This window comes from Rhincodon typus, chromosome 9 (assembly GCF_021869965.1).
Source record: "Rhincodon typus isolate 14 chromosome 9, sRhiTyp1.1, whole genome shotgun sequence".
NCBI classification, from domain to species: Eukaryota; Metazoa; Chordata; class Chondrichthyes; order Orectolobiformes; family Rhincodontidae; genus Rhincodon; species Rhincodon typus.
In genome coordinates, this window is record NC_063340.1 from 43,467,160 (window position 1) to 43,487,819 (window position 20,660).

Consider the following 20,660-nt stretch of genomic DNA (forward strand, 5'->3'; position numbering starts at 1 on the left):
TGCTTACAAATCCAAGAATTTCTGTTTCTACGACACCATTTATGACTTTGAGGATATCACAGAGCACTAACTTATTTTGGAATATAGGGAAAGTGCAGTTAGTACACGATAACCTCTCATTTTTGATATTGCTTGAGGGATAAACTCTGCTTAATGTCTCATACAAATTATCTCACTTATGAGTGCAGAACTCCCTCAGTAGTGCTGTGGAATTTCAACCTACATTTTCCTTTGTGCTTAAGTGGGACTTGAACCGAAATCTTTGACTTGGAGTGCTATCCAGTGAGTCACAACTTGCATTTTCTTTAAACCTAATGACAACTTTGGTAGCAGTATTTTTAAATGGTGGTTGGATATCATATACTGAAACACTGAAAATTAAACCATGATTTTATTTCAGTATATAAAAAGAAACTGACCACATGTTCAGAGAATTTGATGGTGCACTGGCCACACGCAAACCATATTTAATTTAAATACATACAATCATGATTCTTGTGAAAATTTTAAAAATAATTTCATGCATGAAGCAGTTTCTTTATATTTGTTACAATGTATAAAATTTATTTAAATATTTACAGTACTTAAAAATCAAATACAAAAATTATATAAGAACTATATTTTCCAAAATGAATCAAAATTAATATAGTTGCAGTTTATAACCATTTCATGTTATAGGTACTTCCATGGATATTTATTATATTGCTATTTTATTCTACTGTGTAACACTTTGCTAACTCAGTTATACACTTCCATTTGGATACATTAAAAAAACTTGATTTCATAACCTTTAAAATTTGAAAGGCAAAAAGATTAGCACAAATACAGACTATGATTAATAATACAAACTCTGTTTACTACCATTATTAATCTGATATTCGTACAAACTATTCAAAATTAGTTTGAAACCACCATGCTAGTGGCCACTGCATAGTGAGCTTTGGCTTGCAGAATTTAGACACCAATTTAATCCACATCCTTAAACATTATAAGGCAATATTTCTTGAAACGTGAACATTTTTGTAAAGCTGAAATGTAATACAGTAGTCAACTAAAGATGCTGAAAAGTATTATACTTCCTAAATTATTAGGAATTTAAGTTTCACAGAGGACTCCGTGTACCAGGACATTGCACAATGGGCACATCATTCAATCAGAGGGATTATGCTGTGTCTAATGAGAAAATTGGGGTCTGATGTACCATAATTCATAGTCATTTCATATATTCTAGATCCACCAAATTGCCTTAGCAACTTTTGCATATTTATTTCTGGTACGAGTGGTTAAAATGCTGCACATGTGGTAAATATGTTCTTTTAATTTGGTAATGTTAAAAAAATTCATAACTCTCACCCAATACATTTAATTGCAAATTGTTAAATGCAAAGAATTGCAAAAAAATTCAGCAATTGTCTTGCATCTGAAAACTGAACATCAAAACCACTATAAACAAAAACAAAATGCAGTAGGGATATGATTTATACATTGTTTAAAATTCAAACTCAAGATTAGATACAGCCCTGGTTTTATTTCAGTCTTTCCAGATATGATAGCACCATGAATGGTCAACATTTCTATTTTTAAAAATAACTGATTATGTAGAATTTCTATACAAAGGCACTTGTGCATAGGACTTCAAGTCAGTTAACCATTATTCATCAGTGATAAACTATGAAATACAAGTTACATCCAAGGAAAGCCATGGCATAAAAGGATTCAATTGCATAGGAGGAACAAAAGTGGTATCTGAGGTGTACTGTTAGGAGTAATTAGAGGAACCCATTCACATACAGGATGGAAACATGATTTGGAAAAGATACAATTTTGGATATCTAGATGCTTTCTACTAAGGTTGTTTAAAATTTGACCTAAAAATATTTAGCACTAGTGGTACTCCTCACTGTGTATGTGTTCGAATTTGAAAACTAGAGACATATTTTTGGCACAGACTAGAAAAGCTACTTTAGCAAGCCTAAACAAAAATATAAGGAAACTAAAATCCATGATCTTTTGTAAAATTGTAAAAATCTGCCACAGTTCCACAAAATGATTTTGCTTCTGTTTTCAATTATGCAAGATAGATATCACCATAATGCTGTTCCTACTTGAGATTCTATCTACACGTGGGGAGCATTCTTTCCATTCGTGCAGATCCGCTGAATTAAATCCACACAGAGATAGGTTTGGCTAAAGAAAGTCTTTCAATCAATTTGATCTTATTCTTACACAAGTACAACACATTGTCTTCCATTTCACCACTTCTTAGTTTTTTAAATGAAACCTGAAGCCTGGCTTGAATAATTCCTGTTTGGCACTTTTCAAGCTGTTGATCTTAATGTGTGAAAAACATTGTGGGCTTTACAACAACATACTCAGCAATATTGAAAGCTGCAGTTTGACATCTAAGAAGGGATGTAGGGCTTAACATTCCTCCTTGATGCCAGAAATTGGGCAGCAAAGCAAGATTGGAAGACAAGGCCTGTTACCTTTGTGCCACCGAACTCCCATTCAGCTTGCATTTGTACAAAGTCTAGCAAAATTGTAGACTACATTCTAACGACTTGTTGCATGTAAATGTTGAGAAGATCTTGACAGCCTGTCTTACCAGCAAACTCCATTCTCATCAGCTTCTATTATTTGCATTCCTTGGACTGTCAAATGAAAGGCATGGTAGACTCTGGGAATTAGTAGTAATAATGGTGATTTGCTTTACATTTTAGCCTAATCCTCCTGGCGACAGCCTCAGTGAAAACATAAAAACTTTATAAAATCTGTCATCCTTGGTGTTACATTGGCCCTTTTAACTGGATCGCCAAGACTTTAGTTTTGCTGCAAAAATGTCAGATTTTCTCGTGTTAGGAACAAAAGACACTTTCTCTTTAATTAAAGCTTACTAAGTGCCTGGACTGTGAGCCACGTTAACAAAAAAGTTGGCTTAGGTTACAATGAGGTAGGAGAGACAGGCAGAAGTACTGCCCACCATTTATCTTGCTGCAAAAAAGAAAATCCAGCCTATGTTTGAAACCGATTGATAATTCCTTGTCCCTTGCTAAAATTTTCTGTCCTTATTACAATTCTAATGAAGAATGGTATTAAAATTCACTTCAGTTGAACTCCCCTGAATTCAGACATAGAATCATTGATGAAAAGACCATTATGGAACATGTCTAATGAGCTGTATTTCTGCCTATTAGCAGTCATTAATATAAGCAGCATCGTGTATTCTATGAAACAGTTTGAGCCTACTGCACTTTCAAGAACTGAATAAACTTTTAAATGCTTCCATATTAACAAAAATATTTAGAATATTTTAACCTGAATAAAAATGTACATGTAAACTTGTAACTAAATTCTGCAGCATTTCTCTTGTTGCAGAGTGATATTGCATTATGCTGGCATACACTGTTTCAAAATCACTCTGATAATCACTTCTATAATGCACTAGTGCTTTTGGTTCACAGGACATGCATTTGTTGCAATACGTAAACAACTATCAAGGAGATCATGTGTTAAAAGCTGTTTATCCAAGTGACCTTTTTGACTCTGGCTAACCTTAGTTTTATTTAAAAAGCTTAAAATGACCATTAAGTAATTTTTCCAAATGTACGTGCTATTTTGTCCTCATTTTCAGCATCGTCAGTGACATTCACATCATGAGCTTCACAATCACAATGTATGTATTGTAGACAGGATATCTTAAACAAACACACAGAATCCTTTTTAGTATATGCACCTTAAAGTACTTTTGCTTTATAGCAGCCAAGTTGTCATTGAGGCATCTAAGATTCCATTTATTAAATGAGAAGGTCATTCGAAAATGTCCCTCCTTCAAAGACATCGCCATACAAATATACTGGAAATAAAAAAGAATGTACACATAATTGTATTCGTTTACTGAGAATTTATGTTGAAAATGCCATCTTGTTAACTAAAATATTTAGCAAAAAAAATTCTATAGCACTTAGATAGTAAAAACTATATAGAATCTACAGTATACAAAGCCTTTTCTATTGAATATTATCTTCAAAACAAATTCTGGGGAAACAGAATTAAATTCAAGAACTGCACAACATTTAGATATAGCACGGAGTTACATTTTAGGGGAAATAGTAAAAATGCCAGTACTTCAAATCATACATTTTCTATCTTACGAAAAGGCAGATGATCACCATTCCTTTATTGTGGAATTCCCTTTTTCAAAGAAAAATAGCCATTACATCAAAGCTTGATTGGTGAGTATTATTTACATATTTTCATATATTTGATCATGGGACATGGAGATCACTGGCTAGCCCAGCATTTATTGTCTATCGCATTTTGACCTCGAAAAGGTGGCTTTCTTGAACTGTTGCCATCCAGGTGAGGTAGGTACACCCATAGTGCTTTTAGGTTGGGGGTTTCAGGATTTTGACCCAGTGACAATTAGGGAATAGCGATATATTTCCAAATCAGGATGATGTATAGTTTGGAGGCCAACTTCCAGGTATCGTCTTCCTATGCAACTGCTGCCCTTGATTTTCTAAGGGTACAGATTGTGGGTTTGGAAGGTGCTTTCCAAGGACTGTTGCTGAGTACTACCGGGCATCTTGTAGATGCTACACACTGCTGCTATTGTACATCAGTGATGGAAGGAATGAATGTTGAAGGATGGGATGCCAAGTAAGTGATTTGCTTTGTTGTAGTCAGTGCTGAGTTGTTGAGTGTTGTTTGAGCTGCACTCATCCAGGCAAGTGGAGAATATTTCATCACACTCCTGACTTGTACTTTGTAAATGGTGGGCAGGCTATAAGGAATTAGCTTCTGACTTACATTTGTAGCCACAGTAATTATATGGTTGGCCCAGTTCAGTTTCTGGTCAAAGGTGTTAGTAAAATTTGACTTAAATATTTATTATCTTTGCTTCTTAGATGCATAATTAAGGATTTATAATAAACTAGCGGTTCCCTAAACATATATCATTGAAATATATAATGTGAAAGGATGCCATTTGGTGCACTGTCTCTATGCCAAACATCTAATCCTACTTTCCAACTCTTAGTCTATAACCTTGTAGATTAATACACTTAAAGTTCACATCAAGGACATCTTAAAGGTTATCAAGATTTCTGCCTCTTTCATCTTTTCAGGCACTGAGTTCCAGATACCCACTATCTTCAAATTTCCCTCTGAGCCTCCTGAATCTATACACCTTGTAATGGACTAAAGTTTGGAAATTGGATAGTGCTTTCTAACCTATCCAGAGTTCTCATAATTTTGTACATTTCAGTTGTGACTTGCACCCTACATTCCATAGAAAACAACCCTAGCTTCTCAAATCTTTTCTCACAACAAAAATTCTTTTGCGTAGGTAGCAACCTCATAAATTGTCTCTGCTTTCTCTCTAACATGCAATCAGGTGTTTCCTATAATGCGGTAACCCAAACTGCATATGTAGTCCAGGTGTAGTTTGACTAGTGTTTTATACGGTCCTAGCACAATCCCTCAGCTCTTATATTCCTTCCTAATAAAGGAAAATATATCGTCTGTCATCTTAACCATCTTGTCTGCCTGCCCAGTCACCTTCAGGGTTGCACTTCATGGTCCTTCTGTTCCTCTACACTTCTCAGTATCCAAGCATTTATACTGGACTAAACTGTCATACTTTCATACCTGTATGGACATTAGTGAACCAGATAGCTTTTGACAATAATCTGATAGTTTTCATGGTCACCATTACCCTATTAGCATTTTTGCTTATTTAACTGAATTTAAATTCTCCAGATTCCACATTTAAACTCACGTATTCAGATCATTACTCTAGGATTCTGGATGTCTAATTCAGGAACATAATGATTATGCTACCACAACATATGGATATCTAACTTCAGACAGCCACCAAAGAATATTTATCATTACTTTAAATTTAAAGAACTTAAGCTTTTCTGAATTACTGGAGATTAGTACAGAATTTATTGTAAAATTATGATAAAAACTATTGGCATTCTCTGCAAACACTAATAAACACTTTACCTGCAGTCATCCCCACCAGCACTGATGACATACTTGTCATCATATGAAAAGCGTACATTGGTCACATGAGCAGAATGACCAAAATATCGCTTGTGTTTCGCCTAATGAAAAATAAACAAAACATTCATGATTATACAGCAATGAAAAATAACTTTTCAATTAAACCTAAAATTGCTTGGTCCTTGATCTGCCACCAGGTGCAACAGGGTGGGACTTCGAGCTAACAGCCTGCTGAATTCCTAGCTCCATCAAGCTCAGGTTCACTTACAGAGAACATAACCTTAGTGACATTAGTTGGGTGTCAGTGAAGGAGGGGACCAGGAATACTGCAGCAGTACCTTAAAATATGGAACTAATTATCCTGGCTGAGTGGCTACAGATCAAAAATACTTTTAAGAATTCAATGTTGCTGCCTCCCTACTGGAAAGGAATGAACTGATCATCTTTAAAGTTATAAATGGGTGTGATAAGGTAGATATGTGAAATCATTTCCTTGTGGGGGTTGTACAAAATGAGCAATATTGTGAAAGTAGATTTTGACTGTTTTAGAGTGCAATCTATAAGCACTATTTTACATTAAGGCACACTTTCCCACAAAAAATTAAAAAATATAGATTAACTGAAATCTTTAAGACTGATAGAAAACTATCAATCTCAATGTGAATGTGTAGGAAGGAATGTGTAACTGGGAATGGCAAATAAAGTTAAGATTCAGAACAGAGATTAGCCAACTGAATAGGGGAACAGGTTTGAGGAACTGAATGGCTACTCCTGTTTCTATTTTCTAATGTTTCTCTGTTCCACCTTTTTCATGGACATGGAAAGAAACATACCCTTCAGCTGTGATGAATTTTGGCAAATTAGGGAAAAAGGCATTGGTCTTTGGTAGTATAATCTGCTCTCACTGGTAGCAAGCTTGAAGGCAGGAGAGGCATGAATTAGGTGAGTTGGTGGCATAGCTAAACGTTCCCACCATTCTAATTTCTGCCAGAATTAAGGTTTGGGTGAGGAGGCCAGATATTCCTGCCTCACTGCTAATTGAGGTCACTGCATTACCACTTAAAGGCTTCATCCCACTGTCACTGGTATTAGCCAAGTTGTAGGTGGCCCTGTTGCCATTCAGTGTGCATGACAGCTAAAACTACACAGTCAGCTTATCAATTCAGGAGAGCAGGCTTTCCTCGATTAAAGGGACAGAACCTAATTCAGGAACTGGAACCAGAACTGCTGGCCTCTGATTGCCCTGTGGCTCTCAGAGGATGAGACAACTAGCTCAGGGTCTTGATTGCAGAGGAATGCCTATTGGTGGCATTGCTACTGCCTGACTGACTTGTAGCTCGGACGTTCTTCCTGAAAATAGGCAGTACGGTCTCAAGCATTCCATCTATGATCTCCAATTCTAGCTAAACTATAATAATTATACTGCTCTGCCATCTCTCTGCAGGTCCAGGAGTTTCAGTTCTAAGATCATTCGTGACTACAGCTTTTCAAGTATCTGGTTACATTTGGAATTTACATCAACAATTAAACAAAATCAGAACAGTATAAATAAATTGTGATTGACACATTAAATATTTTAAAATTTCACTTACATATTTTTCAGTGCAAGGAAAATCAAAAAGCTTCACCAAACCAAAATCATCCCCAGACACTAAGTTTAATCCAGCATGAGACACGCAAGCACAGTTGACATCTGCTTTATCAGCATTGCGTGGCCAAATTCCAAGGACCTCGTCTCCCAAAATGCTATCCAAGAGAATGAAAATGTACAATAAAATTGTTAATTTAATTTTTTTTCAAAGTAAGTATTTGCATTATTACACAGCTTCTATAAATATCAATCTTTGCTTTTCTTGCAAATGCACACTACAGCCTGGATTTGCCCCTGTTATTCCTCTCCTCCTCAGGCTGCGCTTAGCTTTTTTAAAGATCCCATGTTTCTTAGGGTACTTTAAGATAAACTGTAAGAGTTTTGTTTTCCTCTTTTTGGTGTCCCGCTAAAGTATCAACTATATTTCACAAAATAAAATTGTGGATAGGTACACGGTGGGTAGGAGGGCAACCTGGGGATTTAACTGGCCTGCAAATCCATTAGAGCGGGCCTGTAAAATTCTGATGATGGAATCTGATCTCCACAGATATTAAGTCTTGAGCGGATTTAAGAACCTGAATTTTGTTGTTTTTCTAAATTTTGCCGTACTTTTCCTTTTTATTCTTTCTCTCTCAACATCACCTTTTTCTCTCTTTGTTCTCTCTACATAATTTGCAACCCTTTTCCTCCTCTAATCTTGTTTCTTTCTCTACCATTACATCATATTAGTTACGGCAGATAAACCATTGGTTCTGGCATCCACCATAATCACAACTGGATTCTTGCCTTTCTGACAAACAGACCGCAGTCAGTAAGGATAGGTGTCAACACCTCCTCCACGATAATCCTCAACACCAGTGCCCACAAAGCTATGTACGCTGCCCCTTATTATACTCCTCATACACACGCGACTGTGTGGCCAAATTCTGCACCAACTCCATTTACAGGTTTGCTGATAACACCACCGTTGTCGGTCAGATCTCAAACAATGATGAGACAGAGTACAGGAAGGAGATAGGTTGCTTAGCAGCATGGTGTAAAGACAACAATCTCTCCATTAGTATCAGCAAAATGATGGAGCTGGACATTGACCTCAGGAAGTGGAGGGGAAGGCATAACTTTGTCTGCATCAGTGGTGCTGAGGTGAAGATGGTCGACAACATCAAGTTCCTGGGAGCAAGGATGACCAGCAACCTGTCCTGGTCCACCCATGTTGACATTATGGTTGAGAAAGCACAGCAATGCCTATACTTCCTCAGGAGGTTGAGGAAATTTGGCACATCCATAAAGACTTTTGCAAACTTTTATAGATGCACCATAGAAAGCATCCTATCTGAACGCATCACAGCGTGGTATGGTAATTGCTCTTCCCAAAACAAAATAAACTACAGAGAGTTGTGAACACCGCCTAATCCATCACGCAAACCAGCCTCCCAACCACTGACTTCATTTATTCTTCCCAATGCATCAGGAAAGCAACCAATATAATCAAAGACCCCTCCCACCCCAATTATATTCTCTTCCACCCTCTTCCATTGGCAGAAAATATAAAAGTTTATATATATGCATGAATAGATTCAAGAACTGCTTCTTTCCTGCTGTTATCAGACTTGTGAATGGACCTCTCTCTGCACCTTCTCAGCAGCTGTAACACTTTATCCTGCACTCAGTTCTGTTACCCTGATGCATTTGTATACTACGATCTGCCTGTAAAGCATGTAAGACAACACTTTTCACTGTACCTTGGTACACATGATAATAATAAATCAAATCAAATCAACTGTCCCATTGTCCACACTGTATAATGCCAACTCATACAGTCAGTAATCTGGAGTTCAAAAGTGTTTCAACTAAAGGCTAATTGAGGAAAAGTATCGACCAAATGGTGCACACTACAGGATGCCACACTTAAGCAAAATTGAGGTCAAAGTGATAAATTCTTTTAACTTAAAGTAATTTTTAAAAATGTAACAAGTTAATGTGACAACATAAATGTATTAAAAATCAGTTGCAATTCATAAGCATCAGTATGAATAAGTAAGTGAAGCAATTTTATAGATTGACAAATTAAAGACAACAACAGAGACGAAGAACTCATATAAAGTATGAGGCAGTGAGAAATTTTGTCACTTATAAAGGCAACTAAAATGTCATAGTGTTAGTCAATTCTACAAGTGGCCTGAATATCTTGCATTGCTAATGTGCCTGTACTGCAAAATACACCACCATATGATGTAATTTGTAAAATTAACTTCATTTTATGTACTTGATTTTACTTTCTTTCAATAAAGTGGTCCTCCAATTTCATTAAAGATGGACTAAATTACTTCGTAAGATGAGGCCAGGTACAAATTGTTAAGCTGTTTTATTTTACAGCGTGAAGATGCATAGAAGAAAGGTATGACCAAAATCAGTTTATTTAGTGAAACCTGACTTCATGTAATAATGAACTCAGCATACTTTCCCCAGTTCATTAAGTTCTCCTACTTGACTGAAAGAAAACAGGCAAAATTTCAACTTTGTCAGCAATGTAAAATAGCAATAAAGAACCATTTATCTATTACATACTTTGTTTGGGTTTCTTTCATCGGCACCTCATCTGCTACTGCTTGTTACAGGCACTTGCCAAGGTTGAAAGTTTCTTCTTGATTAACATCCTGCAGCCTTCCTTTGCTGTGCTTAATCAAGCTTTCCTTGTCAATTTTCTGTTTGAAAACCTGACTGACTTTAAAGTCTTGCCTGAACATAACTGACCACTTTTTTCTAGTCTACATGTCTGCCTTGCTCTGCCAGCCACTTCTTGTGTGGACTGCAAGTTCAAGAGAAGGACTCCTGTATGTTTTTTGAAAGCTATCCAGCAGGCCACTCAATGTACCCCAGCATCCTGGTGTATAAGCCACAGTGTTCTTCTATTTGCTGATTGTGGAAGTCCTCATTCAAATCTTCTGCGGCACTGATTGTCTGCTATCTCGATAAGAAGGGCACATGTTGGGGTGTCCCTGTGTGTATCTGAAGACTTTGAATCTGACATCTACCATGACATCACACTGTCCCATCAGCTATTATGATACCATAAATCCAAATTTGGCCAAAGAATGTGCAGACAGCCTTTTAATTGTTCACTCAGTAAACAACAAGCACAAAGCTGCAAAAAGGAATTCGGACTACCATTATTTAAAAGTACTGCCACTTCATAGATAGGTAAGGAAATTTTAAGGAACATTTTCTATTATCAGGTGATTGGAAGTACTCTGTAGTATTCATAAAGTAGTTGATGCCTTTGCAGAGGCTTCTCCGGTCTGTGTTCTAGGGTAAGCGATTCCCATGTGTCAGCAGGGATGTTGTATTTGTTTTCAGGGTATCTTCTAATATTTCCTCTGCCACCTGAGTGATTGCTTATCATTGCAGAGCTCAGACTACAGCACTTGTTTAGGGAGTCTTGTGTCAAACATGCAGACTGTGTGACCAGCTGATCGGAGTTGGTCATGTGTGACCACTGCCTTGATGCTGGGAGTATTGGCCTGGGAGAGGACAGTCACATTGGCATGTCTACCCTGCCAGTGGATTTGCATGATATTGTGAAGGCAGCATTGGTGATAACTCTCTCAGGCTTTGAGGTGTCTGTTGTACGTGGTTCAAGCATTCAGGAGGGTAGTGGGCTCCGTAGACCATGGGTTTAGTGCTGGGTTTGAGGTCTCAGATTTCAACACTCTATTTTTCAGGTGTCTGAAGACTGGACTGTTTCATGGGAGTCAATACCTATCCGCACTTGCAGGCAGCTCCAAAGATATGGGAAATGATCTGTGTTGTCCATGGGCTTACTATGGATTTTGATGCCTAAGGGGCAGTGTTCTGTGGCAGAAATGAGCTGGTGGAAAACCTTTGTTTTCAGGTTTTTTCGTCTGAGTCCCATTCTCTTATATGCTTTGGTGAATGTGTCGATGATGGTTTGTAGCTCAGCCTCTGAGTGTGCACACACACAGGTATCATCTGTGTACTGCAGCTCAATGACAGAAGTCGGGGTGGTCTGGGTTCTGGCCTGGAGGTGTTGATGGTTGAACAGTTTCCTGCTCATCCTTTAAGTTAACTCCACTCTAGCGGGGAGCTTCATAAAGATGGGATGGAGTGTTACAGCAAAGAAATTCGAGAAGTGTGTTGATGTGATGGTGCAGCCCTGCTTGATCCCAGTTTGCACTCATATTGGGACTGTGGTGGATCAGAGCCTGCATGTTATCCTGAAGCTGGCAGAAAACAGTGATGAATTTCTGTGGGCAGCTGAATCTGAGGAGGATATTCCACAATCTCTCACAGCTGACAGAGTCAAAGGCCTTTGTGAAATCGAAGAAAGTAACATTTAGAGGTTGATGTTTTTGCACTTTTTTTGACAGTAACACCAAGCTGTTTGGCAGGCCTCTCAATATAACCCAGCATCTTGTGTATATGCCCATAAGCTTTCTCCTATTTGCCACCCCAGTGATGACCTCATTTGAATCTTCTGCAGCAGTGATGGTTGTTATTTCATTCTCCAATAAATTTGTAGTCAAATTCCTATACTTGCTGCAGACCAATTATCCTAACTCTCATAAGATCCCAAATCTATGCTTGCCTCCAAAACAGATGCAGTATCTAATATGGTGGCTAAGAGTGTCACATCAAATGATAAGGACTCTTCATTAGTGTTTTACTGCTGCTATCACTCCTCCTCCAGGGAATTCCTGCAGCTGAATAGGTGACAATTCTTGAGCGAGAAACTCAGGAACGGAAGACTGATATGGGAGAAGGGTTGGAGTGGGGCTTCTAGGGTCATGCCAACGGCAGCAGATTTCTGAACACACCAAATATCAGCATCTGGTTTGCTTGGAGTTGAGAAGGAACATATGGCACAAACATGCCATTATGCTCAATGTTCTCAGCGATGTTAGATGCCCCGAGTCCCTTTGTGGCTGGCTATTTAATGCGGACAACTGTCTACAATGAGGATCTACAGTTCCGTCTCTGTGAAGCCTTTAGACTACTTGTGGCACTAATGCCCACCCCTCTGATGTAGACTCCAGGATTGACCTTTCTGGTCTCTTGCTTATTCTCAGGTTGGTCCTTAAGGCTCTCCTACTGACTGTTGTTGCTGCTGAGCACAGAGATCGTAGGCAGCTTGCAGGAGAAGACAATGACATGAGAGTCATTTGGACCAATGCTGCAGTCATGCAGATAAGGTGGGTAAATCAAATTTTCAATTCCAATTGCGAATTGCAACCTTTGTGCCCAATAAACAGAACCGTCCAATTTCAAGTCTTGAAATCTCTCAATGTAATGATTATGAGGTGCATAGCAACTGTTGACACAGACTAATTAATTGTATAATATTCAAAGGATGTGAAGAAATAACATCAATTGTAGCATATTTGCACTTTAGCTACTTATTATTTCAACACATCTTTTAAAAAAAAATTGCCTTAAAAATTGCTATTTGACCATAACTCTTCCTGAGTCCTTTCTTTGGAAAAGAAGTTGTAGAGGATCTTGGAAGAACATACGTTCAAAATGTCATGATCTTTGACCCAGAAGTAATACTGTAAGGAAACTACAATTTCTTTAAAATGTCTCTAGAATATGTACTTTTTAAACATTGTTTTAAAAAGGATTTTTAAGAGTTTGCATCAAGTGGGAAGAGATCAAAGGAATTTTCTTGGATAATAAGAAAGAATGGTTTATATGACCTGACCATCCTTTATGTGAAGGCAAAAGGAAGGAAGTTAAGTGACCAGAGATAAAAGAAAGTGACAAGTAGAGGAGCTGGTGAGTGAAGACTCAGGTGCAGACACAAAGGAAAAGTCGATTGAGACAGAAAGAGGAGCACAGAGAATTCTTATGAGAAGCACCAAGTCAATAAGAGGTCAGGTTTCTACTTTGGCAGAAAAGGAGACAGGAGTTCTTGGAAGTGATGTAAAAGCTGGCTAAAAACTTCTGAAACCTGAGAAACCTTGCAAACAGCTGAGATACAGTAAACAGTTGAGTAGTTTCCAGTGGCAAAACCGTGTGTTTATTGGTGGTGTTATTGGTTGGTCAGTTGGAAAGGAACTCTGGAAAGCTACACAATTAGAGATTGTTGTGACCCGAAGGAGAGAGCTCAGAGAAATGTGCATTGCTGATGATATTCATACCAGTAAAAATCAAAGGTGAAATATGTTGTTATGTAGGACAACTGACCTATCCTGTCTGAATGAAGAAAATCATATTGTGAAACTGTGCAGTTGTGTAGTGTTGTCATAGCTGGACGGGAAATAATGCAAACACCTGTGTTTGCATAAGATGCTATTTTGTTGTGCTGACTTTTTAAAAGTGAAATTTACATTTTTGTCTGAAAGATCATTTGACTGCTAATTCATGTTAAATTAAACAGAGTGCGTGTTCCCAATAATAATCCCTAAATAGGGTGCGACCATTAAAAATAGCTGCAATGATCTATCTGTGCATACATAGCTGTACTTGTGACATCACACTATTAGTAGAAAAAGAAAATAATTGTTTTTTAGCAAAGTTCTGAACAGGGCACTTAACTGAAGCCGAGAACATTGTGGAGAGCACTTTACCCCATTTTTGCAAGTGTATTTTCAAATGATATCTACCGTGATGAAGAATTGCTTGTTAGAAGCAAGTATTCAGGATCAGTCTCAAAACATTTAAGTTACTTGTATTGTTGCTGTAAACATACATTGATTGAAGCTTTAGTTCATACAGTATCCAAGTGAAAAGTAAAGTTTGACAACCAGTGTGGTTCCATCACTTAACTGACCAGATTAGTTTAGTCATCTAAAGGTCAGATTATTATTTGATAATTAGTGCTGAAAGTATTAAGCCCAAGATGAGCATTACAACCAAACCTGGTGCTATTTTAACCTGATATTGAAACTATTTTTTCCTCATTTCTTTCCCATAATGAGGAGGAAGGAGTTGGTTAGATGACGTAAATGTCAGCATCAAGTTGTGGAAGTAGTATGAAGAGATTATTAATGCATTCAGATAATCACCAATAGTTGAAATATCCTAGTCCTTTGAACAACACGGGCAATGGTGAGTCAGTTGGGACTTTAAGGCAAGACTGGAAAAATTAGATTCTCATGCAGAAAAAGAAGTTAGATGTTGCAACCAAAGTTTGAACACAAAGATGAGAACCTTGCTAATTAGTATTGCTAGGCCTATTTCCATGCATTGACATGCCATTGTTCCTTATTTTTCCCATATTTATGTGCAGCTTTCCCCACACAGTGGAGAGAAACCAGATAAAGACAATTCCTAACATGAAACTAAGTGTGGGTACCAGTAGGGTGCTGTTCATCACTAGGTCCTCAGAACCTCCACCTTGGCCAGCAGTTGCCAACACCTCAGGGCATACTCCATGGATACTGAATGTCTGCAATCATTTCATGGAGGTTGGCTCTTCATTCACTTTCTTAACAGGTGCTCTGTGGTCAGTTAAGCACAGTGTTGGATTTCAGTCCAGGGTTCAGACACAATCAGCCATTTGGGGCATTCAGGGTCAGTCTTGCAGATCCATTGCAACCAGTCCAGAGATTAGCAGTTGGCTAGTCAGGGAACTGCACAGAGATAATCGGGGGCGGGGGTGGGGGGTCAGGTCACTCATCAGTTGGGGCTGTCCTTCCAAATCAGTAAGGGTGGGCCACGGTCAGTGCTGGGGGCCTGTTCACTGAAAGTAAAAGGGGTTAATCAAGGGCTGATTCTGTGGTAGGGAAGTTGGAGACATCAATTGTGGGGATTGGAGGCAGCATACTGGGATGCAGAAGGGACCATAGTTGTCTTGGGGAAAACTCAATAAACACAGGTGGGAGACAATAATGCATGAGGATCATGGGACCTTCTGCTAATGTATTCCTCTCTAAGCTAGTGTTGGAGACTTCTGATAGTTCCACAATACTTATTTGGAGAACAGGAAATGTTAAACAGATTAAAATGTCGTCTGTCCCTGCAAATCACACCCTCCTGAACCTCTGACTTTCTACCTCGTAACCACAACTACACTCTAACCTGACCTATCACTCCCAATCTGACTACACCCTGAACACTCAACAACTTCCCAACCAGATTTGACTATCTCTCAATTATCTGACCATCCGACTAATCTCTTGACCCATTCTAATTTCCTTCCCAACAACCTGACTACATTGCCAACTCAAATACCCTGCAACCAAACACCAGCCCACTTGACTGCCCCTGGCCTGACCTAACCCGAGTGCACCACAAGGCAAATTACCTAGCCATCCTCCCACCCTCTACCAACCATCACTCACTTCTTACCTCTCACACTTACTCACCTTACCTACCTCAACCACCTACTTCCTTGCTCATTTGCCACTTGCTCAACTGCCTACATCACCCATCTACACTCTCTTGCCATCCATTCATTTATTCACCCATCCATCCACTCACACAATCATGCATCCATTCACTAACATTCTAAGACTGGCCTTTAAACTTACCATATGGCAGCTGGTGTCATAAAAAGGGTGGTCCAACAGAGCCCTGCAATGAATGTTGCACTGCACATTTCTCTGAAAAAGCCTTGGAAGGCCACAGTAAAAATGTGTAGCACTATTGTGTTTTGGAAAACTACAAGTGCATTGGCAATCTTTGCCCCTGTTTGGATAATCTGGGTCAAGATGAATCACCACAAATCATTCCACATAAACAGAACGTACCATTCATGTTTGAGTTGAGTGGCGATCAAAAATTGATCAGTAATCACCTCAGTTACATGTAAATTAGTCATTAAATCCACAAATAACTTAGTTGAAAATCTTGTAAACAAACAACAACTTGCTTATATACAACTTTGGAGGAAAATATCTTCTGGCTCTTTACACAAGCGTAAGGAAAACTGAAGGTAGAGACAAAAATTAAAAGGAAAGGAGTCACCAAAACTCTGGTCGCAGAAGAAACCCTCCTGGGTCACCGGGAAGGGTCGCTGGACCTGAAACGTTAACTCTGTTTTCTCCTTCACAGATGCTACCAGACCTGCTGAGCTTTTCCAGCAACTTTGTTTTTGTTCTGGCCACAGAAGCATGTTTTAAGTAGAATCTTAAAAGAGGGAGATGAAAGTGTAATGGTGGAAAGGTTTATTCAGCTAATTTCGGGTTATTAGATCTCAGTGGCAGGTTGCATTGACACCAATGATGGCATAAAACGAGAAAAGGTCTACCAGAGATCAGGGCAGGAAAAAGAATGGGGTCTGTCAGGTTGGAAGTGATTATAAAGATAGAGATCTAAAGCAAGAATGAGAACTTAATTATTACGTTGGAAAAATCATCAATTCTCTGAAGAACTTTCACAAACCTTGTCCATGATGCCCATGTGATTTTCTCAATCAGTGCCGGGTCAGTTAGTTGCTTGCCTGATGGAACCTCATGTATCTGACGCTTGTAGGCACCTGTAGATACCTGCATAGAGAAATGTATTTAGTGAAATAACATGATTTTGTATTTTAAATGGAAAACAATCAGTAATTTTACTGCTCTTCACTGTACCTGGGATAGCTTTGATATCCAGCATTGTTTTGCATATCAGTTTTGCACCACAAGATTAGCTAAGAGCAGTGTTTCTTCAGGAAGGTACATGGTACATATGTGGGAAAAGGTTCAGTAGCATTTTGGGTGGAAAGTAGAATAAGTATGATAAGAAACATAATACTGAGATGAATATAAATTGGGAAGATGGAGTTTCAGAAGATAAAGGGGGCAGTTTTTCTAACATAAAGTATTTTCTTTAGCTTGCATTACAATGCAGTCACTAACAACTGTGAGAACAGATAGCTGCAGATAGGATGTACCCTAACATGTGACCTCTAATTCCCTAGATTCCAAAAAGGTCCCAAAAGTTGTAAATACAACACCACTATTAAAGAAAGAAGAGAACGAGAAAACAGGAAATTATAACCTAGTCATTGGGAAATGTTATAGACCAGACCAAACCCCCTCATAAATATATTAAGAAGATAGCCTAGACCCCAACTTTCTCTTATTTTTAAAGGCAAGTGTAAGGCATTGTGTTTCAGATGCAATTCGATTGGTCAAATTACCAGGCTTGAAGCAAAACACACTTCATTCTTACACTATAGTTAAAATACAAGTGAAAGAAAGAAGAATTGGAATAACTTTACTCTACCGGAAAACTTATCAGAATAATAGATTATTTAACCACCAACAGCAACTGTTCCAATACATTAACATCCCATAAACACACCCTGGGTAAAGGCAAATTCTGTACCTATATAATACAGTCCGTTAATCCTGGATTCTAATTGCAAAGTTATTGTAACCATGGAAACAGGTGGACAGGGATGGATCTGTGGGGATTCTGCTGTTTGAGCTTCCCCCTCCCCATTCTCTATTTGTTCCTGGAACATTGCCATTCAATGCCAGAAATCTCTGAACTACCTTCCATTTCAGTGGTCACATGGGTCTTAGACAATACTCCAAAGCTGACCGCAAATCACCAAACATCATTCAAATATAAACAGGAGCAGGAGAATACCTTCCTCTCCCTGGGGCCTTCTCTGACATTCAGCATAATCACTGCTGACCTTCCACCTCATCTTCACCTTCCCACCTACTTATCATGCCCATGGATTCCTTGAGAGACCAAAACTCCATCGTGGATTTGTGTCACGCTAAATCTTTCAAAAGTTTTGCTCAGGAACCAGCTTGCATCCAGTTCTGGGCACCACACTTCCGGAAGGATGTGAGGATCCTTGGGAGGATGCAGAATGGCTCCTAGGGATGATGGATTGGTTTAGTTATGAGGTTAGGTTGAAGTGGTTCTACTTGGAGGACAGGAGATGAGGGGAGATTTGATAAAGGTGTATGAGATTATAACAGGCATAAGGCACAATATAAAGCTGTACCCCATTAGCCGATGGTACAAGAACCAGGGACAAATTTAAGATTTTGTGTAGAAAATCCAAGGGGACTGTGGTATTTACCTGGAACTTGCTGCTTATGAGGGTATTGGATGTGGAAATGATTAATGATTTCAAAGCAAAGTTGAAAGGGAATTCAAGGGATATGAACATATAGGACCATAGGGATCGAGTCTGGGAATGAGATTGATTGGATTAAGAGCTGGCACAGACTCGACTGGTTAAATAATCCCCTTCTATGCCATAAACAACTCATATTTTTATATATTCAATGATGGAGCATCCACAGCCATCTGGGGTAAAGAAATCCAAAGATTCATAAATCTTTGAGTGAAGAAATTTTCTCATCTCAGTCCTAAATAACCATCCCTTTAAGCCTGTCAGGGTCAGCTCTGCCAAGTGCTTTCAGAATCTGGGTCCTTTGATCAATGATAAGGGAGCAGGCTCATGCCCATTTTCCCATTGTGTCCATATAGCTGATGCCCAATATCAACAATCAAACAGAATTATTGAAAGGCCCAGCAGAAGGGCTGTGACCTCCAGATCAGGATACTCAACGTACAGGTGACACACCCCTCCTGGTGTGGACAGATAATGGAACCCCACACAGTACAGGCAGACAACTGACAGCTCCCTGCCACTCCTCCTTCCAAACTCCGCAGCAATTGCGGGCAACACCAGAGGAGAAAGCCAAAATCAACCACCATCACCTTTACAATCGCAAATCCTCTTCACTGGATCCTCAGATTCATGAAGAAGGAGCCAATAGCAGCTAAGCATGGCTCCCTGTATGGAATCTACCATTTTGCCAACCTCACACAGCTGTGAAGAAGAGTTTGAGAAGTAGGTTAATGCTTTTGAGAGATAGTGACAGCAGAGTCTGTTGTTTTCTCAGGAAGGAGACAATTGTCGTGAGGTTGGACGTAGAGAGGACAGAGTCCGTGGTTTAACAGCCAGCATAGCTCTGAACATAAAGAATGACCACTGTCCAGTGTCTGGGTGGCTCAGAAGAGGAATGATTCAACTGATGTGTTTGTTTGTACAGTTTAATTCTTGCTCTGATGATTATCATGTGCATCAGGTTCCTATCGGTTACATGGGTCCCACTAACCAGCTGACTATTTTACAGCCTGTCTTCACCTTACCTAGGGGCTGCAATCCATGCTGCTCACAGGCCAACACTGCTTTGGCCAAGTTGTGAAGGCTGGCTACACTGTTTTGAATTTGGTTGCCAGGGCAGAGTGGGAAGGTTTTAGGAAGGGTGGGGGAAGGCTGTGAACGAGTGATGGAAGTGTAATCTCCGTAAATACTACAACTATGATAACATTCCCTGTTTGTTCTCACCTGAACTCTAGCCATTGAGATAGACATTTTTGAAATCCTCTCTGTTACTGGTAGTCACCCTCTGCTCTGAAAGCTTCTTTTGGTTCAGAGTCATTGTGACACAGTCTAGCGGCTGAGCCAAATGAGGAAAACTCAATACCCTTTCCCATTTGTCATGAGGTTGTTCACTCATTAATCTGTTTAAAGAGGAACCCCAAACATTTATCACTAACTGATCAGAATGTGCCCCCAAGCAGCCATCAGCTGCCTGATTGTGCAAGGTTTTAAAATTAGTTGCTGATTCTAAGTTGGGTGATGGGGACCGAGAAACCAGGCCTGGCTAACAACACAGGGCCTCATCACCAGTCGAGCACTGGCTGCCTGGGTAGTAATGGGGAGAAAGGCCAACAATGGCACCCATTACAGGGCCTTTAACCTCCTTCAGGTGGGTTTCCACTCCAGAAATGGTTTCTTGGTCCCACTATGGATTTGCTCTTCCCCAAATTGCTGCTATTACATTGCTCACTCTGTTCCTCCGCAGTTTGTGCTTGTCTTTCTCGCTCTCCCTATTTTGTACCTTCTCCTCTTTCTTGAAGTTGTGTTTCTCTTTCTCTGTTCCTTCATTGTTTTTCTCTCTCCTCCATGCTTGTGTGGTTTTTGTATTCTCCCCCTTTCCATTTTTTGATGCTAGCTTTCTCCTTTTTCAGCTTGTGTTTCCCAGTCCTTCCTTCTCCCTCCCCCTTCTCCAGTTTATCATTCTCTGTCAGGTCTTTCAGATCTCTCTCAGATCTTTCAGCGGGTTTTAGTTGG

General features: G+C 39.2%; 1 protein-coding gene across 1 annotated transcript in view; it reads right to left on the reverse strand.

Moving 5' to 3' along the window:
* Positions 1-533: 533 nt before the first annotated feature.
* Positions 534-20,660, reverse strand: part of LOC109916955 (echinoderm microtubule-associated protein-like 6) — a 252,063-nt gene continuing 231,936 nt past the window's right edge. Inside the window, exons 18-21 of the mRNA XM_048601482.1 lie at positions 16,946-17,049; positions 7,602-7,755; positions 6,010-6,110; positions 534-3,853 (exon numbers count right to left, since the gene is read on the reverse strand). Of these exons, the coding sequence (XP_048457439.1) occupies positions 3,829-3,853; positions 6,010-6,110; positions 7,602-7,755; positions 16,946-17,049 (384 nt within the window). The 3' untranslated portion in view covers positions 534-3,828. The remainder of the gene's footprint in view (positions 3,854-6,009; positions 6,111-7,601; positions 7,756-16,945; positions 17,050-20,660) is intronic.